Source organism: Anoplopoma fimbria, chromosome 2, assembly GCF_027596085.1.
Source record: "Anoplopoma fimbria isolate UVic2021 breed Golden Eagle Sablefish chromosome 2, Afim_UVic_2022, whole genome shotgun sequence".
In the NCBI taxonomy this organism is placed as follows: domain Eukaryota; kingdom Metazoa; phylum Chordata; class Actinopteri; order Perciformes; family Anoplopomatidae; genus Anoplopoma; species Anoplopoma fimbria.
The window spans coordinates 26,981,311-27,007,989 of NC_072450.1; the positions used below are offsets into that span (position 1 = coordinate 26,981,311).

Sequence of the window (26,679 nt, forward strand, 5' to 3'; positions counted from 1 at the left end):
CTCTCTCTCCTCCGCAGCGGCGCGCATGCATGTCCGCAGACGTCATTTGATTTTTTAATGGCCTGCAGGAAATCTGGCGTTACAACTCCAGACATAGAGGGAGAGAGAGAGAGACATAGAGAGAGACATAGAGGGAGAGAGAGAGAGAGAGAAGGGACAAGGGGGGAAATCACCGCATGAAGACATTGGTTCGAGGATATCTCTTCATTTTCACCATACATATATATTTATATATTTTTTTTTTACTTTTTTTTTTCAACAAGTTAACCCCGCGCCTCCATTGTTCCTCGTGCAGGACTACACGCGGCGTTTAAACTTCCCCGTCGGGATGAGACGGAGGCCGCCCGGGGAGCTGTTACATCAGACGGACTGACGATGATTAAAGTCTGCTCTGGGCCGCTCTCAATACATTGAGCGACAGTTTGCCTGTTTCCGACCCCCCCACCCCCATCCCCTCCATCACCCTCCATCACCCCACCCCCTACCCCCTCCTTCCTAAAAAAAAAAATCACAACTTCACACCATTAAGGGGAACAGTCTACTTTAAACGGTGGAGAAGAAGAAGAAGAAGAAAATAGAGAAGTTATTATATCTGTGCAGTCATACATTTAGGCAATAGGGTTGGTGGTGGTGGTGGTGGTGGTGGGGGGGGCTGGATGTATCACGTTTTTTTTTTTTTTTACTGTTTTTTTTTTTTTTTTTCTTTCCTTGAGAAAATTGCCTGGGCGAGAGAGAGCGGAGTTGAGCTAATTGTAGCCTAATCCCCCGGCCCAGAGGCGCTCGGGCAGCCCGGAGCAACATCTCTCTCTCTCTCTCTTATTTAGAGACGGATTATTGGCTTTCTTCTTCTCATAACAAACCACAGGGGCAGCTTCGTTTAGGCAAAAAAAAAAAACACAAAAAAGAAGAAGAAGAAGGAAGACAAGAAGCTGAAATACAAGGCAGGATTCCAACAAGAGCGCACATCATCATCTTCTTCTCCTCTTTCTCCCCCTCTCCCCCTCTCTCTCTCTCCTATCTCACGTATCCCAATAAGAGCCTCGGAGGAAGCAGCCCGTCTCCTCCATGTACAAGGTAAGGACGCCTCGCTGTGAGGACGGGTCGGGGACCAGTACAGGCAGCCTGCTTTTTTTTTCCTTTTTTTTTTTTAAAGCCACAGAGACTCTGTGAGAGCCAGTCCGTCCCGACCACAGCCCGGTGTGTCTTTTTAAAGGGGTAGATAGATAGATAGACAGATAGATAGATAGATAGATAGACAGATAGACAGATAGATACCCAGCGGAGAGACTCGGGTCTTGGTGTAGGTTTGGGGTCTGGAGCCGGATGGCGCCGGTGTAGTTGTGCCAACAGAAACTCGCTTGTTTCTGGAGACAGACACGTTTGAAACACCTCGTCGGTGTGTGCGGACCAAGCGGCTGCAGGGCTCGATCCCGCCGGCACGGATTTCCTCTGGACTCCCCCCCTACGATGTTTGAAACGGTAGGGTTTCAACAATGACTACAGAATCCAATGCTGCTTTTATTATTATTATTTTATTATTTTATTATTATTTTTACGCACAGTGCAGTTTGTAGAGTAGAGAGTCGGTGCTAAGGAGCATCGTGGACGCCTCCTGACACTTTGACACCAGCGGGTTTATGTAGCATTGTGTTGTTATCCGGATTACACGTGTCGGGATTATATATGCTTTTAATGTGTACAGCGGGAGGGAATAAGACGCCATGTTGAGCAGTGAAGAGCGCAGGCTGTAACGTGGAGTCGGATTGATCCTTTATTCCGTCCCGTGCTTTATTCTCACACACATAGGGGGTTATGTCGGTGGTATACTGGGGGGGGGGGACAGGTCGAGAGGGGAAAGTTGACGTTGCCTTCACGGCTGTTGTGTGTGTGTTTTTTTTTTTTGTGTGGTGGAATTTATCATATATGGTGTGTGTGTGTGTGTGTGTGTGTGTGTGTGTGATTGATTTTATTTATGGGTCTATTTCTTTCCGTTTGTTCCACGTTCGCGTTGCCTACATCGTAATTTCATTGGTTAATTGATTGGTTGGTGGAGAGACATAGAGACCTAGAGAGAGAGAGAGAGAGAGAGAGAGAGTGGTAGTGGGACAGCCCGGTACCCAAACTTCTTAAATCTTTCCCAAGTTATTTTTTTTTATGTTTTTTTGTTTTTTTTAATCCTTTCCTTTGCCTGGCATTTTGAAATGTAACCCCGTCGTCCTGTGGTAATGGTATTAAAACGAACATGATACTGCTGTAATCCGGGCTACACCCTGAGAAACCCCCAAAAAAACAAACCAAATAAAAAATAAAAAAAGCTCCAGTCTCATTTTGTGCCCAACGGCGAGCCGAGGGGCCACAGCGGCCTTCACTTTCCCAGACATGGCAGTTTAAAAACAATAAATAAAAACACAACAACTGGAGGATGAGTGGAGTAGATTTACTGGAGGAAATGACGTGATCTCAGTGTGTTTGTGGGAGATCCGATCAGGGGTGTTAAAAGTTAAAGCAGAGGTCTGGGTCTCGACCTGGAGCCTGGAGGGCCACAGATGAGGAATGATGAGCTGTGACCTTTAGCCGGCAATCGTGGAGGCAAAGTGAAAACAGTGTCTACTGTGATTTACTTTATGACAGACTTTTAACCACGTGGCCGACGGGAGGTCAGGTGGTTTACCTGTAGTCATCAAACACAGAATCTCATCCAGTTAGTGAGCTCTTTTTTTATTTTTTATTATTACCATTATTTTCAACACCACCTTCCTGACACTTCATCACCACTCATGAGGAGACAGCAGGGTGTTACGCACCTCCAGTTGTAAAGTTATCACTATTTGTAGTTACATGACAAGCCATCACCTTCCTCTTTGGTTTTGGATGTGTGTGTGTGTGTGTGTGTGCGCGTGGGGAGAATACTCCCCCCCCCCGTGTTTTCCCAGCTCTCAGATTGGTGGTTGGTGCGTCTGGGCGCATCACGTCTAACACATAAGGCGACCTTTAATTAGAATATTGCAGCAGCAGTTTGTTTTATTCCCCTGGAGGCTGACACCTAGCATTCCTCCCTCCCTCCCTCTCTATCTGTCCATCTCTCTCTCTCTCTCTCTCTCTCTCTCTCTCTCCCCCTCCCTCCCCCGGTTCTCTAATAAGCATCCTCCCATCCTCGCCTCCGGTGCTGCATGAAAAAGATGCAAACATACTTAATTGGAGCGGTGGCAATAATTCCCCGGCTAAATATGCGACCAGACAGACGTGGAAGTGATCTGATGCCGCTCCGAGAGGATCCGATCTAGTTCCCCGGTGTAGGGGGATCACTGTGCTGCTGCTGCTGCTGCTGCTGCTGCTGCTGCTGTTACTGCTACTGCTGTTTGTTGATCTGGCTCTGCCCCCCCCCCACCCCCACACCAACCCCTCAGCCTCCAACCCGTCTCCCATGGCTTTTCTCTACACTTGCTTTCAGGAGGGAAGAAGCATGTCACGGTTGTCTCTGACCCGGTCCCCGGTCTCTCCCCTGGCCTCCCAGGGGATCCCACTGCCGGCTCAGCTGACCAAGTCGAACGCCCCGGTGCACATCGACGTCGGGGGACACATGTACACCAGCAGCCTGGCGACCCTCACCAAGTACCCGGACTCCAGGTAAGACTCGTTCCCTTTGGCTGTCTCACGCGCCATCAGTGATGATGGAGTTGCTTTATCGTTTCACATCGTTAGTCTTATTTATCGGAGGAGGTATTTAGGAGTGAGTGGATTTGCATTTTGTTGAAAAAAAAAAGTCTCTTTTTGCACATGATGATGACTGCCCTGATTATATCTGCGAGGGGTTTCTATTAGTTTATATCTCCATTGAACAGCTTATTTTGCATTTGAGTCAGTCAATCAATTCAGATTTTTTTCTTTTGTTTTGTTTTTATTGAGGCTTTATGTTGTTAATAAGTCTTTTATCTGACTGGCTTTAAGAAAACTTCACTGTCAATTTCTATACCATTCAATCGCAGAAGATTCCAGTTTAATATCTTTTCAAACCACGTGGGGACACTGTCATTATTTTTTAACTCTCATGGGTTTTAAAACGATGAATTTGATTGCTTTTTTCTTTTTCACTCGTGATTATTTTAATTGTTTGATAAACACCTCCAAGGCTTTTCGTTTTATTTTATTTTAATCTACTTTCGCACAGCAGTTGTATTTTGGAAATCCAGCTGTTGTCAAGCTGTCAAGTGCAGGTGCTTTCACATGTTTTAATTCTGATTTGTGTGAGTTTATACATCTGCATGCACTACTTTCCCTCTCCCAGTAGTTTTTTTTTTAAATTTTTTTATTTTTTTTGCTCAGTGTAGATCAGGGTGCTGTTAAGAAAGGAAAGACAAATCTGGTTAAAATCCAGCTCATTGTCGTGTTACATATTGATGTTTTAGAACCAGCCTTTAACAACATCAGATCTTCTTTATAGTCAGTATTAGTGTTCATCAGATACATATATTCTGATACATCTTGTATGACTTTCATTCCTATTTCGTGAGACAACATAATCATCTTTGTATTCTCTTTCAATAACCCATAACATGGCTCATGTTGCCGTCAGACTTTGAGACATCGACACCTAAAAGCTGGGTATTTGTGTGGACAAAAACAGAAAGGGACTCCTGCTCTCTCTGGTTCTCTCGCACAGCAAACTGGGCTTTTTTTATTTTTTTGATGCCATTGTAGGACTTAGTCATGATGATTCAGATTGTGTAAGAGCGGTTGGTAATCCACCCTCCCACTTTGTTCACGCTTTTAGCTCCATCCGCAAACAAGTAGCTGATAAAGTATCTCTGTTCTCTCCTGGATTTTTTTTTGAGGGGTACTTTTTCCCTCCAATGCACTGTTGTCGTTTCACTCCGTTATATAGCCTTCACTCCTGCGTCAGCTGACAGAGTCCCATGTGGGCCAAGGTAAACACTCGATACAGGAAAACAATCCCCGTAATCCCCCGGTGATATCCAGTCTTGATCATCACAGAGGCCGCTGACAGGAAAACCCTGACAAGCCTCCTTTTATTCTCGACTTGTACCACGAAGAATAAAGCTCATCCCGGACGAGGGCCTTTGATTGTTTGTGCTACAAAGGCGTTGTTTTCACTGCAACTTCGGGTCTATCCAGGAGCAACAGAGACAAGAAGCTCTATTTTAATCAGGTGTGCTAATGTCATTCAGATCTAAATGCTTCTGAAGCTGTCGGAGCAAAAACTGTGAACAGAGGTTTTTCATTTGTTTTAGAGCCCTTTTGATACAAAGTGCCATTTTGTTTTACAATTTCTTTTTAATCAGTGTTCCATTAACATCAAGTTTAATTATGACACCACATCAGAATTTAAATCTCCATAATTCTATTCCATCTAAATAGGCACTGTGCGTAACAAAATATAGATAAAAAAAACTTATTTCTGCCATAAATAGGACATTTTATTAATATACTGTACAAGAAGGCTTCCATCCACATCTGAGCTGGAATCACTTACTCCCCAACCCAAACAATTTTGTTTGTCAGCAATAAACTTGCAAAGAAGGCAGCGAGCGCCAGCCAATCAGAGGCAGAGTAGGGCGGGTCTTAGCGAAAAAATCAAAATCACAATCAAAATACCGTTTTGAAACAGGCCGCAACTGCAAAAATGACTGTGAAAGAGTTACATCAGCTGAGAAGGCCTGCTTCAACATTTTTCCAAAAACTCTATTACGCAACGTAATGCCAGTATGCCATTGGTCAAGTCAGGCGTGCCCTAAATTCCATACCCCTGTTTTAAAGCACGTTGGAGCGCATTTGTTTCCTTTTTTAAAAAATTACGTTTGCATTGATTTTACATTTTTTTCCCTCTATCCTTTTCATGCTCCGGTGCACTTTACAAAGAAGTTATTCATAGAAGGGGGTGGACAGCAGGGCACCGAGCAAATAGAGCACAGAGACATGTCAGAGCACCCAAACAGTGTTTTTACAGTGGGAGTAAAGACCGGAAACCAGTGTGAGTGTTGGTCGGAGTGCTCTCTCCTCTCTCTCTCTCTCTCTCTCTCTCTCTCACACATGCTCCTTTGCTCCCTCTCCCTCCTTCTGTGTCTTTCTCACTCTGGATCACACACACACACACACACACACACACACACACACACACACACACACACACACACACACACACACACACACACACACTCTCTGTCTCTCTTTTCTCCCAGCCTCCTCAGTGTACAGTTGGCCTCGGGGCTCCACTTTCCACTGGAGCCAGAGGAAGGAGGGGGCCCTTTTTTTGTGTGAATTAGGATAATGGCTGACAGCAGAAAGCAAAAACAATTACACCGGCGTGGAGATAAAACGCTGCGTTTCGGCCACGCTGAAACGGAGCGCGCCATGGCAAAGAACACACACAAAAAAAAAAAAAAAAAAAAAAAAAAGAAACGTGACGGCCAGCAGAGCGGGGTTCAAGAGTTTAGAGTTGATGATCACTTTTAATAGATTGGGCCCTGAATAATGCAGCATGCCGAGAGAAAGTTAGTCTAGTAAGTAATGTGTGGCTATTCATCTTCCTCTGTGCGGGCCATATTAAGGGACAAGGGGTCATGAAACATTGATGCACGCTCTGTGTAGCTCTCAGAGACGACGGCTTCAGCAGTCACTTGAACAGAAGCTGAGGAAATTAAGGGGGAATGTTCCAGAGACGAGGAAACTATTTTGAAAGGACTTCTGGACATTTTTTTCATTTTTTTCGACAGATCCAAACTGGCTTCGCTGTCTTTCGGTGTTGCTGAAATCCCCTTAATTAACACGGCAAACAATGTCTGGTAATTTACAGTTGGCACTTGCTATATTTCCTTTCATTTTTATTCCATTTCATTGTAAGGCCTCAAGTGTTTTTTTTTTTTTTTTTTTTTGGTTGCTTTTTTAAAGAGACTACATGGCACTAACACGTCGCAGCGTGATCTAGTAAAATTAGCTGTTTTATAAGACTTTTAGTTTTAATCACTGAACATGAAATAATAATGAGAGTTAATTGTTGCTGTAGCGCAGGAAGAGTCACGTTATGAAGCTCCAAAACAGCAGATGAAATGTTTTTCTTGATCTGCAGTGGAGTTTAAGAGTCAGTGACAGTCGTGGACCCATGTAGGGGAATGTTGGGCCTTCAGGATGACGTTTATTCCCAGAGGATTTCTGGCGCTGTTTATTTGTTTTGCAGAAATGTGGAAAGCTTTTAAGAGTTACACAGGAACCTGGTTTAAGTCATAATATTCCCCCCAAAAAAGTGTTCCTCCTTTAGAAACTTTTGCCACCCCCCCCCAGAGTTGAAGGACCGGCCCCTGATGTTGGACTGGACGCAGACTTCCCTGGTCTGTGTTTGTTTCACTCCGCAGGGAAGCTGCTGGGAGTCTGGCATGTATGTGTCCATTAGCGTGTGAACAGATAGCATCTGTTCTCAGGGAGTGAGCGATACCTGCTCTGCTGCCCCCCCACCTCCTGCAGACATGTTTCTGGCAGCTCTAAGCCGCTGGCCGCTGCGGCGGGATGCTGCCAGATCTTGCCCACCTATACTGCCCTCTCTGCCTGGCCTCACTTGGCACCGCTGGGGTGGGAGATCTGAGCTGTTCCTGTCCTTGATAACCTCCCACACCCACCACCCTCCCTCCCTCTCCCCGACTCCCTTCACTCTCTATTTCTAAGGAATTCGGTCCTTTTTTTCTTTTTCTCTCCCACTCTCTCCATCCCTCTCTCTGCTCTCCTATTCGGTTTGTTTCTCTGCCTCTTTTTTTACTTCCTTTTTTGCGCCCCTCTTTTCTCTCCGTGTTTTTTTCTCCTCTGGTTTCTTTGTCTTGCTTTTCTCATCTTTCTCCCCGTCATTCTGCTTGTCTGTTTGCATGTCCTCCCTCTTAATTTCTACATGTACCCCCCCCCCCTCACACACACACACACACACACACCCCCCCTTTTCTCTCTCCCTACCTGTTAAAAACAACCACCCGCCCCACCGCCACTCCAATTCAGGGATTTAACTGAAAGGGGGAAAAGAAAAAAAAACTGAGGAGACCAACAGAGAAAAGGGAGAGAGAGAGAGAGAGAGAGAGGGAGAGGGAGTGGAAGAGAGGGAAAGAAAAAGAAAAACAGGCAGCATTTTAATTGCTTTTTAAAAAAGTGGAGATGAAAAACAGAGTTAGCCTGGAGGGGTATGGTGAAATTCTAGCTGGAAGAATTGCAAGACCATATGAGAAAGGAACACCGCGGGCCAAACAGGGAGATGAGTATTGGTTTTTTATAAAGCATTTTGCATCGATTTCCAGAGAGAAAGCGAGTAAGGGAGAGGGATGGAGACGGAAAGGAGGGAAAGAAAGGGAGAAAAAGGATGGCAGGGGGGAGGGAGAGAACCATCTTTGCTCTGCTTCTTCACACAAGTCAAGTCAAAGAGAAAGAGACACATCGGGGTCACCTGATACAACCCTTAAACACAGGCTTGCACGTTTTTGACAAAGTAGAGGTTTGTCAGTGTGAATTTGGTGAAAAGAGATCTAATATTTTGCTCATTGACATTCCCATTTTGGCTCACCTTCCCGCCTTCTTGTAATAGAGTTTGACAACGCCAGCGCCCAGGCAGCTGGGCGTATCAGTGCTTATTGGTAGGCTTTTGATTTTATTCAGATTTTCATTGTCGTCCAACTTTTGATTTTTCGACCCAGAAGCTGTTACAGTGTGGAAGGAAGGTGATTGCATTAAAACGGCTATAACAACCAGAGATTTGCAGCAACAGATTTCTTGCAGTGCGACTTATCCACACCGACAAAGGCCTCCCAGGTTTATCTGCCGAGGGAGATGCCAGTTCTGTTCCCAACAGCTCCCCAAAATTAAAGTGAATTTTTTTTCACTTGGGAGATCCAAAGATTTAATCATTGGTAATGCAGAAGTTTTCGAAGTCCTTGAAAGCACTTGTACAAACGACACCCTCAATATTCTAGAGATGCTAATAGAAAAAAAACAGCTTTTAATGATTGAATAGGGGTGTCTCGTATATGTAAATGAAGAAACAGATAGAGATTATAACACCTGCCAGAGAGAAAGAGAGAGAGACCTGCAGGTAAGCGGCAGGAAAACCATACAAAGAAGAAGGGGCAATGAATATCTGTCCAAGGGTATCTCCAGGGTGGATGAAAGTTTAAAGATAACGGCACTTCCCACTCTTTGCCTTGATGAGCCCCCGTAGCCGACTTCAACTCAGCCCTTAATACTGCAGCATCCGGGTAGAAGAGGTTAAATCTGGGACGCCACAGGCAGCAACAAGTGTCTGTGACAATGTTTTCAAAAGTGTTGATGCACACACATTTAATGAGATATTTCTGTAATAGGAAAAGATTACTGATGTCATTTCAGGTGATATTGTTTTCATCATTTCAGCCCTTATTTTACCTTTTAGTTGTTGTAGTCTTAAAATGTGGATCTCTGATAGGAGAATGCAACATGTTGTCCGTGATGACAAATGATGTGTGAGTCACGTTTCCCTGGCAACAGATGCACATTTTTTTAAAGGCCAATATGTTGACTTCATTTTCAGCAAGGAGGCCCAGTTTCACCGAAACATGTTTCCGAGTTTAGAATCATAGATCACTACTGATTAGGAAAGGAACTTAAATGTAGTTTCATTTAGTAATACTAAAGTAGGGGTGCAGCTGTTCGAGGTCATGACAAAGTATAGTAAAATATATCTTTCCAGACATCCTCCTAGCAGAAGTATGTGGACCTCCACCGTTTCTTACCTCTGTTTCATCCCCCCCTGCCTCCCCTCCCTCTCTGACAGATGGAATAATAGAGCTGTAATGCCACATTCATGCTATTAATTTCTGTAAGTACAAGCAGCGAGCGTGTGTGTTGTTGTAATCTTTCCGCAGAAGGGACACTTCAAACAAGTCTGGAATGGAGGAAACGGTGCCTTAAGCCCCTTGTTTCAACCTGGGATGCTAATGCATTTCAAGCTTAGTGCTAATAAAATTGAAAAATAAATGGAGGGTAATTGTTTCATGCATTTGAAGGGAGCTGGCTCACTCTGGTTTTTGTGTGTTCGTGTGTGTGTGTGTGTCTGTGCGGCTGCCTGCTTGTGCGTGTGTTTCAATTTCCAGAATCAGTCGTCTGTTCAACGGCACCGAGCCCATCGTGTTGGACAGCTTGAAGCAGCACTACTTCATAGATCGGGACGGCGAGATATTCCGCTACATTCTCAGCTTCCTCAGGACCAGCAAACTGCTGCTTCCAGACGACTTCAAGGTATACACACATCTGCACCACAGCGCACTGGTTTGTTTGGACTTGTCTGCACCATCAGTTCCAAACAGCAGCAGCCTTTTTTTTTTTCCAGATTCCAGATTTCTGTCAAGATAATTCGCCAAAGTGTGAAAATGTTCACATGTATTTATTAATGTTTACCACCCTCTTAGGGGTTTGCATGTTTTCACAACAGAGCCATACGTAGACTCACCTCCCTCCCGTTCAACACACTAATTACTTGTGGTTTGAGCATAAGCAGTAATTAGGAAACTTTTTCTTTTGGGAGGGGGGGAAAAAAAGAAAAATGGAGCAGAGAGGTAGAATGCTAGCTGGCAAACCGTAGCATGGCCCGGTGATGTGATGTGTGTGCCAAAGCCCTGAGCTGTTGTTCTTCACTCAGAGTGGTTTCCACAGAGGTGAGTCCAGGCGAAATGGCCTGTGTGCCCCTCTGTTACCCCCCCCCCGCTCTCTGATGACCGACTCCAACTCAGACAGGAAGTTTCGCTGAAAGTGACAGGGACCCGCCGGGAGAGCTGCGGCGTGCTAACTAATACGCTCTGCGTCCATGGCCACATCTTTGAGGGCCACTGAATCTGCTTTGGCCTGTATTACTGTGTCTGGACACACCTGGCTCCTGTTTTGGCGTCTGCATTAAAGAACTCTACTGTAACAGTATATGATGTCCGTTATCACAAAATGTTAAATGATCTGAAGCACATGGCAACAAATCAAATTCTGTTAGGCTTGGTATCAAATAATGCGCTCTAGGGTGAACCAAACAATTCCCTCTCCTGACGTGCCAGATGCTACACAGAACCATCTGAGAGGCCCTCATTGCAAACTATTTGGAAAAGGACAGGCCCTTTTGAAATAAATACCTGGCAGGTGATTGGGCCAATCAAACCTTTGCTGAAGCCAGTCGGGAGAAGAGTGGAAACATCTTTTCACATGGAGAAAAGCCTGCAGTTTCGTTCTCTGCTCTTCTTTAAATAAAGAAGGCCTCTCAAGTTCTGATAGCACTGATTCTATTTTAGCATCTACGCTAACGTCTTTAGGAGACGCCATTGTTGTTTAGAACAAACAGTCGCCTCTCCCATGGATGTATAAAGAGAACTAGATACAGCGAGGCGGGGCTCTGTTCATTCCTATGAATCCTTGAATCAGTTGGGCATGAAGCAAGATAGAAGTATGACTTCCAGTTATAAAACAACTCAAATCCTGCATCGATCTTCAGTGTTACTGGAGCCATTCAGCGCAAGCGTACTAGCGTCTCCTTTAACACCGCGGTCCAGCCCTCGCTCGGTCAGGCCTCATTCACCTGAACAGAGGAGGCAACATTATTTTGGATTCGGCTGCATTTTAAAAGTTTTGGGACGTAATGATTTAAATAGGGGCGAAGTTGATTTACCAACGACTCTTTCGCCATGTAAGTCTATGGGGAGGGGAAAAGTCACGTGAAGAACCCTGGAAGTTGTAATGTAATGTCTAAACAACGCTGCAGCTGCCAGTAGCTCCTCGCAGGAAGCTTATTGGTCCGAATCCCCTTGTTTTGGACACAATCGCATAAATGAAGCCCTACAAGATGCATTTTTGTGCGATCTTGTAAAATCGCGAGAATCCAGCTGCCATGCAAGGCAAAAATGAGCAACCTTTAAATGCTGAGCAAGTTAAGTCTCCGTCTCAGGTTAATATTTTAAATGCTAGCAGCTGTTAACTAGATATGTACAAAGATCATTCAGAGAACGCGTCGCTCGTTTACCAGACATGGAGCAAACATTAGCATTGATTCGAAGTTTCTGGTTACCTGCCAATATTAGCTCCACTTTTAGCTCTGATTTAGTCTCATGAGAAACACTTCTGGCTTTTTATCTTCTGAACTGAAAAAAGCTGCCTTCTGCTGCCGAAAAAAAGGATGATGCAGGGGCAGTTGGGAAGCTGCAAAAAAAACAAAACAATGAGCTGAAAGACACCAAATGATCGTCCTGTGACGTTCATCCCTGTAGGCCTCTATCATGTTACATTCAATAAATCCACTGTTGATATAAAAATATTGAATAGTGCAGCTTAAAACCAAACTGACTGCGTTACTAGCAAGTTAAGTCTCACCCAACAAGTATCCCCACAACCGTATTGTGGCTTTGTTACAATTATTATAATGTCTGCCTCCAGCTGCTTCCTGTTCAAGGTTTTTATGCAGTGATACCGTTTCCTAGGTGCATTCTACTCCTCACTTCTACCTTAACTTGCGTGACCTTTTCCACGGGGCTGGTGCTTGTTCATCACTCTCTACCAGGGAACAAGGCGAGGCCGAGCCATTCGGAGCCAGGGGCAAAAACTCTGCAGGCCTCACGCGTAGTCTGAACCAGAGCCAAACCTCAGACAACAGAACACGGCATGAAAGCGACGCGTATTTTGCAGCAAAATAGATGTCCTGACTCAGTGCCGATTATTTTTTCCCCTTCTTATTCTCTGATTTCCCCCCTTCCCTCCCATTCATGTGAAGTCTTGACAGTCCAATCAGGCACTGCGAGTTGAAGAGAACGCATTTGACTTCATTGTTTCAACTCATTATGATCCCCTCTCGCATAAGCCCTTGTTGATCTGCATACCTTTTCAATTTGCGTGGAGCTGGGAAAGAAGGGAGGAAAAAAAAATGCAAATAGTGCGAGGCGGAATTGAGCATGTCCTTATCTGAACACAATCAGGCTTGCCGTCGCCCGAGGGCTGGTTCTGTTCTGCTGCTGGCAGCCACGGCGCTGTGTGTTTTGCTAAATCAATGTGAAAGTCTGAGCAGAATAGGGGAAAGACATTTTTTCCAGCCCACATCAGTGGAGCAAAATATTCACCATTAATATCCGCCCTCATCTCGTTATTCAAACCGCAATTAATCACAATAGTGTAAGCAATGCTCAATCATATCGAGGACAAGGTTACGAACCGTAAAGAGTGGGTTTTACTCAGGCCTTGTGTTGCGCTTTAAATCAATAATGCTTTGTTTCTTTAGGTATTAAACGCTGGTAAATAATAGGCAGGAGCTTGTGGTTTCATTTGATTTGTTTGGGTGTATTGGATGGGAATCGGATGGATTTTTCATCGGTGGCGTGTTTAATCAGCAACCTCTACTCGTGTGGGCTTCAGTCCTCGAACTCCCTCATAGTGACAGTTTTCGTCATTTTCTCCATCTTCCTCTCCGCCCGCCGTCTCTGTCTCTCTCTCCCTCCCTATGTCCTTCCCCGAGACTTTGCCTTGCCTGCGGGCGATCAGGTCGGATCATTATTTTGAAGCTCAAACGGGCTGTCTGGACACGGGGATCGGAGGGATGAATCGCCACGCAGAAGCTGCCAGCGTGTACAGCAGCGGCTCCAGCAGTCGGGACGGAGTCTCCCTCTCATCCTCACCTCGACGCTTTAGGATCACTCTGTTGTTCTCTGCGCCCGCTCGGGATGACTAAAGTGCCTCGCAGACAGGCCCCTGTTAAAAACATATCCATCCGCGGCTTCAGACCTGTGAAGGATGAGGAGCCACACTTTGATACAGAGAGCCGCCCGAAGGGGGAGCGTCTCAGTATGAGTTTTGTCAGCTGCAGCAAGAGGGCCAGTAGAGGAAAAAAGACAGGGAGAAAGGGAGAGAAAGAGAAGGGGGATAAAAAAGGCCCCCGCCCCGCTTCTTTCGGGTTCTGAAATCTTAAATATTAGACCGTCAGCTTAAGATGTGTTGCGTCAACGCTCGTCCAGATGGAGTTACATGTGCATGGGCGTCTCAGATGAAGGCGCAGTTTAGATGATGGGGTGAAACCGGCGAGGGAGAATTTTCAAGGCTAAAGAGTCTGACAGAAGCAGCGGGGTTAATGAATATGCTGTTTGCTGCCACGCTCCCTTTTTGTAGCCAGCAGTGGTGAGAAGTGGAAGGGGGGGGGAGAACAAAATCTCTTTTTAGATCAGGGCTCAACACCCACAGCTAGCAATGATGCAGAGCATACGAAACATATGTCGTTTCCGCAGTACAAAACACACAGTGCCTCACTTTTTCAAGGGCGTTTAGACTTGGCGCCGTTGCCAGCGTCCTCTGTCTGCATCTATGGGTGGTTTCGGCATCCGTGCACTGAAACAAGCTATAGCCGGGAGCTAAAGGAACACGCACGTAGGAATAAAAAGTTCATAAAGTAAGAGTGAATAAAGCTGTCATTATTTGTCACTGTGAAACACTAATCAGAACACAGATTTATTCATTACTAATTGTTTAGCAGAGAGATTTGTAGCGTTTACGTGCTCCCTAATTAAATCTTGTTCTAATAGGAGCTTAACACCGGGGCCACGAGCCTCATTAACATAAAACTCCCTCCATGTGAGGAACATGATTGTCCTTGTGTTCACTTGCACATATCTTTTTCCTCACCTCCCCGTCTGCCTCCAATAGCGAAAAACCCATCCGCCTCCCTGTGTTTTTTTTCTACGCCGGCGAATGATAGTGCCATCTGGTCTTGTGGGAAATTAGAGGCGAGAGCGCCGGGGCGAATGGCCCCCGGCGAGCCCTGCCCAGGAGGCAGAGGCAGGCAATCTGCTGCAGACTGTCTGCACACAGGAATGCACCATCCCACTTCACTGGAGCCGCACCGAAGGCCTTTCTGGAGTCGGCTCGCTGAAACATGCTAAAGGCTAGCGCCGGCTCTGCCAAGAGCTACTGTGGAGGAGAGCTGCAGCATGGCTGTGCTTTGTTTATTGAGAGAGTTGTCCTGCTGGTCAGAAAGCCATCTCTCTAGATCTTGGTTTATTGTTCTCCATTCCAGAAGATGTGATACGAGGCAAAAGTGAGACTGATTGAAATAAGATATCCTTAACTTCCCAAGGACTAACAAAAGTCATAGTTTTGAATTTATATTTTGTCTATTGGTCTGGTTCGTGGTCAGATTAATATACCATGCAGGCTGCTCTCATTCATCATTCGTAGCTATACCTGCGATAAGTATTGCAGTGTTATTCTATGTATCCCACAAAATCAATTCGTATTTATTCCACATGATCTAGAACAAGGAAGTATAAAAAGCGACAAACGCAGCGCAGTGAGGTCAGGGTTGATGGCTGCATATAACACCAGTGTCCTGTGTGTAACCAAAATTCAGAACATTTATTTGTGAAGCAACCTCTAGTTCTGAAAAGTTAATCCAATGTGGAAGACCTTACATTGTCATTTTTTCCATCACAGGGTACTCCTCTGGTTGCTAAATAATAAGTCAGATTGTATAAAAGTATTTTAAATTACATGTCTTCTCACTTGATTTATTCCCTCAGTAAACAGTTTATGGTCTCTAATCTCTAGTTTAGATTCTTCTTCAATATAGCAGGATGTTCATTTAGTAAATTATGGTCCATTTAAAGTATAGACCATAAAGCAAAGTATGCTTTAGTTCATAGCTACCTTTTGATTGAGACGTCACTACCAAACCGAGTTGTCCGTGTTTTTGTCTACAACTTAAATTTTTTTGCAGTGTGTTATCAGTTCATGACAGTTATTTCTAATCTTTTTGGTCAACCTAATATGTTTAATTCAGCTTTGGTCGTACTTAGCTCCGGCCTCTCGTGTCACTTCTTGTTGCAAAAAACCAAGAAGGTGACTGCCAAAAACAACGATGCCAATGGCTGAAATGCCAAATTCGAGGCTTCCAAACCTTAGTCAACTAACCAATGGGTGATACCATGGTGACTACTTTAACTTCTTATATAAAGTTTATAATGTAGTTATTCTAATTCAAACGTTGAGTAATTAGTCATGTAACATACATACTTCTGTAAGGTAAGTAGTCTTATTGCCTAAACCTAACATAGATGTTTCCTGGGAAGATTGACATTTATTTTGAAAAGGCTGTATGCATATAAAGAGCTGAAATTAACACGTGTTGTTTGAAATTTGAAATAACTTTTTGTAAGATGCACCATGTGGGCACTTACACAGCTGACAACATAAAGGGTGTCTTCTTAGTAATGGTTCCGAGTAACAATCAGTGAGGACAAAGGACACAGGTGGTGTCAGCCTCACACACACATATAAATGTGTCCTTAACAATTCTAGATATCAATGGACATTTTGAACATCACAGTGCATTTCTTTGCATCTGTTCTCCCATGCATGCCTGTACCACACAGTTGGCGTTTCACTGATCTAGAAGGGTCAAAGAGCAGAAAGTGTCTTTCTCAAGGACACTTTGTCATTAGTTGGTGTGGGGACGCCATCGGGATGCCCTGTAAATATTCCTTCCACTGTCATCTTTATGTTTCATAATGCTGTATATGTGTTGGGTTTTGTCCAGACGACCTTGGTGATGAACTGAAATGTTAGTCACACATACAGCCACAAGGACCACCCAGACTCACTGCACTCATCTGCCCTTACAGGACTTCCACCTGCTGTACGAGGAGGCGCGCTACTACCAGCTGATGCCCATGATCAAGGAGCTGGAGCGCTGGAAGCAGGATCGCGAGCAGCGGCGGATGGCGCAGCCCTGTGACTGCCTGGTGGTTCGCGTCACACCCGACCTGGGCGAGAGGATCGCCCTGAGCGGCGAGAAGGTCCTCATCGAGGAGATCTTCCCGGAGACCGGAGACGTCATGTGTAACTCAGTCAACGCCGGCTGGAACCAGGATCCAACGCACGTCATCCGCTTCCCCCTCAATGGCTACTGCAGGCTCAACTCTGTCCAGGTAACACACATGTGGCACATTAAACACTTACTAGACAACTTATGCAAAACACAACTAATATATGTAGTTGTAACATTTGACAACAATACTCTTTTTTTCATATTAGTGATTGAAGCAACCCGTCTTTATTGTAATGTCCTGTTGGGCATGCAAGTATAGTATTTATGTTGGTGTGGTGTTCCTGATGTATGAATTAAAATTGTGAATATTAATATCACATAGAACAAAATAATCAGCTAATATGTTAAGGCAATACACTAAAACCAAAAACATCATTTTTCATGCATCGGTCAATTTTAAGATTTTTAGCTATTTTGCTATTTTGCTTATTGCTATTTGCTTATTTTACCCTATTCCCCTGTAGTGTATTCAAAACATACATACTTTAAAGAAGTTTCTTCTCAGACTCTGAGCCAGAAAACTCCACTTCAGTAGCACTAACATACACCAACATTTTCCAGTTTCATTCCTATCTGTGTTCTGAAGGTTTTTACAGAGGAGTTTCTTTAGATATCATTTATAGCCTGATTTATACAACATTTAGTTCTTAAAAAATGGCCAAAATGGATAGTATTTTCTGAGTTAAGGAGTGATAAAAAGAGAGAACTATCTTTATAAAACCAGTTGACTCTTATATGTCGACAAAATGAGACAATTCTTTAACCTGGCTTGATCCAATGTTCAGTTTTCTGTTCTGGAAATAAATGCAAATTAGCACATTTTGTAATGCAAAAAATAATGGTCTCAATGTAACTGAACAACCGGGGAAGTTTGTTGGGTTAGGGTTAGGGTTAGAAATCTATATGGTAGCACGTTGACCCTATTCACATGTGGCGTCCTGTAACGAAACCCTTGTGTACATTTGGTCTCGAAACTGTAGTTCTGTTTTAAGTTTGCTTTGGCATCGAGGATGTTTTATGGCATCAGTCCCGCTACCCTTATTTAATCCAGCAAAGGGTTTCTCTGAGCGAGCCAACCATTTTCCACCACCACCCTTCAGCCCTGTCATACACACCCAACACCTGGCTGCCATTCGTGCTGAGACAACCAGAGACCTTGATTGCCACTGAACTGCTCCCCTGAGCTTTAGCTGCCCAGCATAGCGTCATGTCCATTTGTAGATTTTTATTTTCAGGTCTTTTCAGGTACTTTTTTCCCCTCATTGCTTATGAGCCAGAATTCCAGCCCAAAAACTTTGCTCTGAGGCGGTTGGCGTGATTTGTGGACCTTTGTTCTGCGCTTTGCCACAGTGGGGATAATGGTTCGTTGTCACTAACTGCGTTAATAGCCACTCTGATGGAGCTACAGTCAGTTGGTCGAGAGATTTCCGATGGTAATGGTGAGCGTGCAGAGTGTGTGAAGTTTTTCATTCTCTCTCCCAAGAGGCTTATGCATGATGTGAGATCTGAGCTTGTCTTTTAGAAGTAATGTGACTGCACACTGCTTTACTGCAGGCCTACCGTATGTTATTATAAAACAGGTAGCCTGACTTACATCCCCTTGAGTTGACCAAAGAGCGCAGTGAAAAAGCGAGACATTGAAAAACAACTTCAGAAAAACTAGTTTTTGCAGTTATGTTACCCAGAGAAGGGCCGCGAGAGGGGAAACATAACAGCCTCACACCACGGGGCTCGATATAACACACTCCAGTGCCCACAGCCACGAAACGGGCCGACACATAAGAGGAGCCTCCCCCACCTCCCCACCACCCACTCCGGCACCCAGAGGGAGCGTCTCCCAGGCAGGCTAGCGCTCTCTGACACCTCCACCTCCCTCCTGCTGGCGTGAGAGACCACACCTCCAGGGGAGGACAACCCAGAGCAAGCGGGACAAAGCACGAGCGGACTGCGGCCATGATTTTTTTTTAAAAATAAATGAAGAAGAGGAATGGAAATGGTGTGTGTGGGGGGGTGATATGCATAATTTACGCTTTACTCCTTTTTAAGACACAGCTCCCTTTTTTTTTTTTTTTTTTTTTTTTTTTTTTTTTTTTTTTTTAAAAGACTCCAATATAACACCGCTCGAGGCGATTGAAGCACACGTATTGCATTTTTTAATACCATACTTACAATTTCTCAAACAGCCTAAACCGGTTTATACTTCTTTTATAGATTTTTAAATGACTTGCAATATAATTAATTGGCCGCATCAACTAACACAACATTTTCCCACTCTGTTTACCAGTGAGACTGGTTACGGGATGTGAGCGCGTCTCACTAACGTGTTCTGCTTTTTTTTTTACTGCTTGGTTTTCTTTTTTTTTTTTTTTTTAAATCGTGGCCGCTCCTCTGAAGGCGAGGTGAGCCGAAAATCCTCTTTTCAGACAAACCGCTAACGGAGAGAGCAGCCGGATCTCCAAGGTTTCCCCTTTGTCTCACTGTATGGCCTCACTCGGTTAAGGTGTTTTTTAATTTTTTTGTCTCTTGCCGGCTCCTTTAAGACACACAGATACAGACAATTCTGTAAGAAAAGCGCAACAGAAACATACACATATGCAAGCAGAGTGGAGGGGCCCGGCTCATTGAGTCGATGTAGATGAGGACGCAGGGAGCAGATGGAGGTGTTTTTTCGTTGTAAGGGGAGATGTTTCTAAACAGCTCACTCATTCTGTCCTCCCTCATTGTTGCGTGAAGGTATGGGAAGGTTGGGAAAGTGATCCTCGTCTCACCCGCCAGACAATGAGCCTCTGATCTGATTTCAGCCCTGGACCCCAACCCAGGGGAGCGCAACCACACCCTGCCCATAGAGGAAGAATTAAAGATGGGGGGGGGGATTGGCAGAGCTGTCTGGAGTGGAGAATATTTGTAGACAAGAAAGAGATGGACATGTGACAACTTTTTAATGTGCTCTGCTTTCAGTTTTCATAAAGAAAATCACTTTAGGCCCAAATGGTTTCATTGAAGTAAAGGTACTGTTGCTGTCTGGCCCAGGGCTGGAAAACCGCTAGACCTTGTGATACTTTGGTCACAATGAGACAACACGACGTCTCTCAATGCTTGACTGTACGCTTAGCACAGCAACCCAGTTCATTATTCCATTTTTTTTTATTTACTAAAACACCCCGAAGGTCAGTAAATGCGGTTATACTTCGAAGTGAAATATCTCATTCATTTACTCAGTGATATTCACGGACTCCTTAGGCTGATACATTATTATATCATCTTCTATTTACAGTTAGAAATAATACTAACTTGTTTGTATCAGAAAGAAAAAATCTTGGAAGGGAAAGTTTTACCGTATTACAAAGTATGATGTAGATTCAGCCCCCTCCTTTAGTGCTTCATCTTGTGTATTCAAATGTGAGAGAGCGAGGATAAACAACTCCACCTTGGCGAGTGATTCTCCATGAAGTCATGACTGGAATTTAGGGAATTAATGCGAACCACCTGCGCTGTGATGTAGATCCAGCGGGGAGAAACGGAGAGAGCAGCAAAAGGCACTTAACGGAGGGAAAACATTTAGCCAAAGAGCCACAGAGGTGTACACACACACACACACACACACACAAACACAACACACACACGCCCGTCCCAGAGCTGTAGCCGGGGCCCCGCTGCTCAATACATCACCGTGATGAAGCACTCAGATCAGAGGGGAGCCAATCCGTCCTTCATCAATGTGACAGCGGCGGCGACCGTAGAGAAGCCCCCCGTCCCCCCCCCCCGCTTCCCAGGCGGCGAACGCAACGCGTCGCAACACGTTCTTACATGTCACCCTGCCACTCCATCAATCCTGCGCCCGGGTAGAAAGAGAGAGCACAGCTCATCAGAGCAGACAAGGCCACACACACAAACACCTCAGCTGTGCTCCTCAGTGGCCCGAGCAGCAGAGGAACACATTAACACGGCTTGCGGTTTGGGGGTCTCTGTAGAAGCCTGTGTGGCGTTAAGGACCCAACAGGCAGCCGATTAACCTGCAGTACGGGGAGGGGAAAGACTGGTCCATCGGCCCGCTGACAGCTTCAGCAGTTGGCGCCAGAAAAAATGTTTCTGGTGGATGCAGCTTGGTTAGGTAGTGGAAAGTAGATCTTTGTAAGAGTGGCTCTGGCTACAACTGGAGACGGGAGACACATGGAGGAAAAAAGTTTTTTGGTTGAAATTCCTGTATTTGTTTGACCCATTTTAACCTCTCCCACCCACCATTTGTGGGTTTTTTGGTCTTTATACTGCAATTGAAAGTCTGGTGGGCCTAATACTGAAGTCAAAGGATGCCTCGAGCATCAGACAAAGCTTACAAAGGCATTTGACGCCCTGGGAATGGGAACAGGCGGGGTACATGTCTATTTTCATTCCCAGTAAAGAAACTGGCCAAGGTATCTAACAACACTTAGCAAAGGCAGAGTCTAAATACACCAAAGAAAGGTCTTAATCACACTAGGAACACTCCAGGAATCAAGGCTGAAACAATAACTAGGCAAAGCTAAGACAAACTGGCACAGTCAAAGGGGGGGGCAGACGGACTAAATACACAATGAAACAAGCAGGGCTGATGAGGGACAGGTGAAAACAATCAGGGTGGGGCAGATAATCACACAGGTGGGAAACAAGGGCAGGAAGTGAAGTATGTGAAAGAGAGACAAAGGTAAGGATACCAAAATAAAACGAGAGCAGGACATGACACTTTAGTAAAAGCACAAATGTATCAACAACAAACTACTTAAAGTACTCATAGTTATTAAGAATTCAGAATGTCCTTGAGTGTTATTTAATGTTATATTATTGGATCATTCTTAAACATATGAAGATAAGGTGGTCGGGGAGGTGGATGTAGTTCAGTAGAAAGAAAATAGCTCGTACATGAAGCTGCTCACAACAGGGTCTCTTGATTTTTTTAGTTTTTCAAATTCATTCTTTCAACACCACAAGTGGTGTGCTATATAGTCCAAATACATTTGTTTCATGGGTAAACTCTCCCTTCAAGTGCAAGCGCCTTAACAATTGTACGTACATTGTAAGTACTGTACTTGGGCATATGTATTTAGTTTCTTCCACCACTGGTAACTGTACTTTTAGCACTATAAAGCAAGAGACCACAGATGAATAAGAAAAAGTTACTGAATGAGTCTGATGGTGTGAGATCCTCCTTCCTCACATGGTCAAGTGTGTTCACTTTCGTCGCCTCCAAACATATCTACTTGATAAATGTGCCGAACAAGGCAATCAGAATACATAACAATGTCAAACGTGTTTTTTGTCGCTTGTGATTCCTTTAAAAAGCTGGCAGATGGCTCAGAGAATTAGAAGGAGTTGGAGCTTCTCGGCTGCTTTTATGCCAGATGCTTGCGTTAAGCGGAGGATGCGATGCAGAGACTGCGGTTAACAGCTCCTTGTCACATATTAAAAGACCGTGCATAGTTAAACAAAAGCGACCCCTCCTGAGTGTGGCGCCCATCTCAGTGTGAGCGTCATACGCGTCAATCAACCCTAAGCCCTGCGAAATGAGTAGTAAGCGTCTGCCAGCGCCTCCTGAGAGAGGTGTTTGCCAGTGTATGCTTGCACTCCGGTGGCCATCAATATTACATGGTGCTCCGGTTTCCAGCCCCAAGACTCATCCACTTTGATTCCTGCTCCGCCATCATACGCGGTGCTGCTGGGAGGTTAGAGCAGCGACGCTGATACATCCCCACTCTTCATCCCCCATTTGCGACCCCAGATTGAGTGGCAGCTCGGTGAGATTGGTTGTTTTTTTGGGGCCAGATCCCTGTGCAGCCAAGGCGACCCCGTAACAGCGGGAACGTTTGATAGTGTTCCAAATGTATAAGCATCACTGGGGATGAAGAGAGACGCTTTTATTCGGCTCTCTGCTACGATCACACGCAGGACAAAAAGGGCGAGAAGAAGTGCTCAAGCTCTGGGTAGAACTTGCAAACTTTGGTAAAGTTTTGCCATATCCCTTCTGTATTCACGTTTCCTGTTTGGATAACAACATTTTGACATACCTCAAGCATGGTCGCAGCAACTCTGCAACTCTGGAAAGGGGAGGAATAATTAGTCACCATTCCATTTGAATGAAATCACCAATGCTCGGAATTAAAGTTGACGAATTAAAGTTTGCCGTAGTTTCGCTCAAGTGAGGCAGGAAAGTGAGTGGAGAAAATCTGCAAGAGTTCAACATGAGCTGGGATCTGAGTGCCTGTGGTCACAAGTGTGTTGTGCGGCTGAACTGAGCTACCAGGACATGTTTAAGCTTTTTAAGAGGGTGCTTTACTCTCTGTTGTCAGCTGGGATTGATTTCAGGACATTGTCCCGTGGACATTGAAACCTTTTTGCTTGGATACATCGTAATTATTCCGTGTATTGTTTATCCCCCCTTTGGCACTAATTCACTGTGTCAAACTGAATGTGAACATTTCTTTTTTTTTTTCCTTCTTTCATGGCTTCTCATAGTCATTACAGTATCCTTGAATCAGTTACGACTATCTGTAATAATATCCTTAAGTCTTTTGTGTTGCCATGCATTAATGATAAAAGTGTTTTCAGACTATCTTTATTGATCAGGCCATGCTCCTCTGTGACCAAATTCATCGCCGAACATGACGGTCCCACACGCGTTAAGAGATGATGTGTGTGGGGGGGGGAATGCAATGTGATGCAACGATCAAAGACGGCTATGTAATATCATTTCCATAATCGTTAGGCTCCTCCGTCGTCTGTCATGGATTCGGGAATGTTTGATGCTTGGGCAGGTCTCTTAATTAGCCGTCCTCACCATCAGCTGTCTGCCGCCCCTTCTGTCTCCCAAATTACGGAGTTTGTCGTCGCCGTCGTATGGCCAGAAGACGAAAAACAGGAGGGAGGGGGGGGGTCGCTTTTCCAAGTAGTCATTTCTGCTTACAAGCAGCATGTCGGCCCCACATCTCAGTTTAATGAGGAAGTGGGCTGTGGGTTCAGGTCAGATCAACAAATTTATGTGTGTGTGTGTGTGTGAATGTGCGGTTTGTTATCATTTGCATTTGTAAGTTTGCATTCTTGCTCACATATCATCTGCATGTGTGTTTGTGAATGTGATTTATCCGCTCTAATCCCCAGTCAGGGCTAAGGAGGCTGCAACCCCTTCGACCCCGGAGGCCTAAATGCCCCAATTTTAGCCCTCCGATGGGGCCCTCGGTTCTGTAATTAGAGAGGTCATTCTGAGCCATGAGTGTCTGTGTTAGTGCGTGTATGTGTGTGTGTGTGTGTGTGTGTGTGTGTGTGTGTGTGTGGCATCTGAAGAAACTGATCTATTTTGTGTGAACTTCTCTCGCTCTGTATCTGGCAGGAGGGGATAGCCCTCGGCGAGACCTTTCATTTCCATGCGCTGCACACTCCATTAAAAAGGACGGGGGAAATAAGTAAATACACAGCACTCCTCGCACTGGGATTTAGATATACCCCCTCCACAAAAAAAGAAAAAAGAAAAAACATCCCACAAGGATTACAGCAGATGAGGAGAGAAAAAGTTCACATGTTTGCGTCTGAGCGTATCTGCGTTCTGGACTCAAAGGCTAACATGCTTCCCTGTCTCGCGTTCCTCTCCCCGCAGCCTCAACGCGTTGTCCTCACACGGAATCGCCCGCAACTCCCCATCCTCATTCCCCGCACGTCGCTCCTTCCCCTTCGCTCACGGACCTCGCTTCTCCTCTCACCCCGGCCTCATTACTCAAATTAGGAGCTCCAGTAATCACCGCACTGAGCTCCTTAACACACCTCGCTCGCACTCCTGCTCTCCTCATCCCTTTGAGCTCATGCCCTCGGTTCAGTAACCCATCCAGCAAAGGAGGCATGAATATTGCAGAGGTGGTGTTGATGTCGAAGTGCCCCCCGGTTTTATCCCGTCACTAATGTGTGATCGGAAGAGGAGGGGGGGAGCACTTTAATGACACACGGTGTATGTTGTAACTGATGATGAGCCGAGGTTGAAGTGAGGATGGATGGATATCACAAAGTGAGAGCAATCCAAGACTTACTTATATTTGACTCTGATGAGAATTTATTGCATCAGAAACCTGTAAAATTCTGGTAATGAGATATAACTGAACTTTCCTTTAAGTCATCATTAACTTTGTGAAGGACTGTCTGAGTTTGTTTGGTAAAGCACACATTTCAAGCAGAAAAGTAGGCTATTTATCAGACAAAAATGGGCTTTTATTTAAAGAAAGGTTAGAGATTTTGAAGAGAAATTGACTCATTCACTTTCTTGCAGAGAGCCAGACGAGAAGATTGATACAACTCTTTTGTCTTTACAATAATTATGAAGCAACTGCCAGCAGCAGGCTAACTTAGGTTAGCGCAAAGATTGGGGAAACAGCTAGCTTGGCTCCTCCACCAGCACCTCTACAGCTCGCTATTTACCTCCTTGTATCTTGTTTGTTTCATTTGTAAAAAAAACCTAAAGTGTAAGAAAGAGAAATTGCCGCTTCAATGGGTATTAGCTAAAGTAGCTTTTTTCCTGTGCAAAGCTACGTTAGTCGGCAGCTGGCTTTAGGTTCATGTTTAGCAATAGACACGGGAGTGGTATCAATTTACTCGTCTAACTCTCAGCAGGAAAGCAAGTTCCCAAAAGCATTTCCCAAGTATTTAACTTAAGAGTATGAAACCCGTATCTCTATCAGTTATACTTCTCAGTTACGTTTTATGTTGTTAATGGCCGTCTCTTTACCCTCCCTTCTTTCCGTCCCCGTCTGTCCTCAGGTACTAGAGCGTCTTTTCCAGAAAGGCTTCAGCGTGGCGGCGTCTTGCGGAGGCGGCGTGGACTCATCCCAGTTCAGCGAGTACGTGTTGTGTCGCGAAGACCGGCGGAGTCTTTCCCTCAGCACGCCCATCAGGATAAAACAGGAACCGCTGGACTAGAGCATCCTGGGAGAGGGACTGCCAACACTACCAACGCTCCTTCCATCTTCCCCACCCTATCTTGCCCCCTTCCCTGCCCTAACAGGACCACAACCGGCCCCAACATACCGAAGTATTAGCGGAGGCTTGTTCACCTCGCCGCCTCTGCAGAACTCTTAAGGGGAATGTAGTACCAAACAAAGGAGGAAGAAAAAAGCATCAGCAGTAAAAGTTTTTGATTACGTGAAATGACGCCCGAAGAATCTGGGACTGTGATGAAAACAACGACGACGACTCGACTCACGCAGCTCACTTGAACCATTATAGCACCTTGACTGGTTGATTTTTTCCCCTCTAATTCTCATTACAAAGGTGTCGTGACCCTTTTTGGAGGGACACAACTTCCCCCTTCTCCCAACACACACACACACACACACACACACACACACACACACACACACACACACACACACACACACACACACACACACACACACACACACACACACACTCACTGCCCTTTTCCCCTCTTTCAGTGGTGTGTCATCCGGTTCTGTCTCTGTAAGAGGCCCATGTCTGGTCTGCTGTGGGACAAGAAAGCTTTGGCAGACAGGACGCTGTTAAGGATGACAGGAAGAGGACATAATCCCATCTCGCCAGTCCCCCAAAAGGCCCCAAGTCCCTGTGACCCTCCAACCCACGACACCCCCCTCACTCCACACAGGCCTCGCTGCAGACGACGGGGCATCTCGCCGAAAAACAGCACCGTTCGCCAAACTGATTGTTTATTACAATTTTCATTGTTGTTTCTAACGTATGTTCTTGCTCCTTTTGCTGTTCTTATCATGACGCGGTGTAAACAATTATTATTAATAGGATTATTTTTAATGTCTCTCTTTTCCTTTCTCCAATATGAAGGA

General features: G+C 45.0%; 1 protein-coding gene across 1 annotated transcript; it reads left to right on the forward strand.

Moving 5' to 3' along the window:
- The first annotated feature begins 1,011 nt into the window (after positions 1 to 1,011).
- On the forward strand, positions 1,012 to 26,167 carry LOC129100171 (BTB/POZ domain-containing protein kctd15). The gene is made up of 5 exons (XM_054609732.1): positions 1,012 to 1,074; positions 3,452 to 3,627; positions 10,113 to 10,257; positions 16,647 to 16,952; positions 25,622 to 26,167. Exons 1-5 carry the CDS (start codon positions 1,066 to 1,068, stop codon positions 25,778 to 25,780), a joined length of 795 nt encoding a protein of 264 aa, XP_054465707.1. The 5' UTR covers positions 1,012 to 1,065; the 3' UTR covers positions 25,781 to 26,167.
- Positions 26,168 to 26,679: the final 512 nt, after the last annotated feature.

What these genes read in the sequence shown, in the direction of transcription:
- LOC129100171 (XM_054609732.1), top strand. An exon ending in ACCAAGTACCCGGACTCCAG is followed by an intron (nt 3,628 to 10,112) that starts GTAAGACTCGTT and finishes TTCAATTTCCAG; the next exon opens with AATCAGTCGTCTGTTCAACG. An exon ending in GCAGGCTCAACTCTGTCCAG is followed by an intron (nt 16,953 to 25,621) that starts GTAACACACATG and finishes GTCTGTCCTCAG; the next exon opens with GTACTAGAGCGTCTTTTCCA.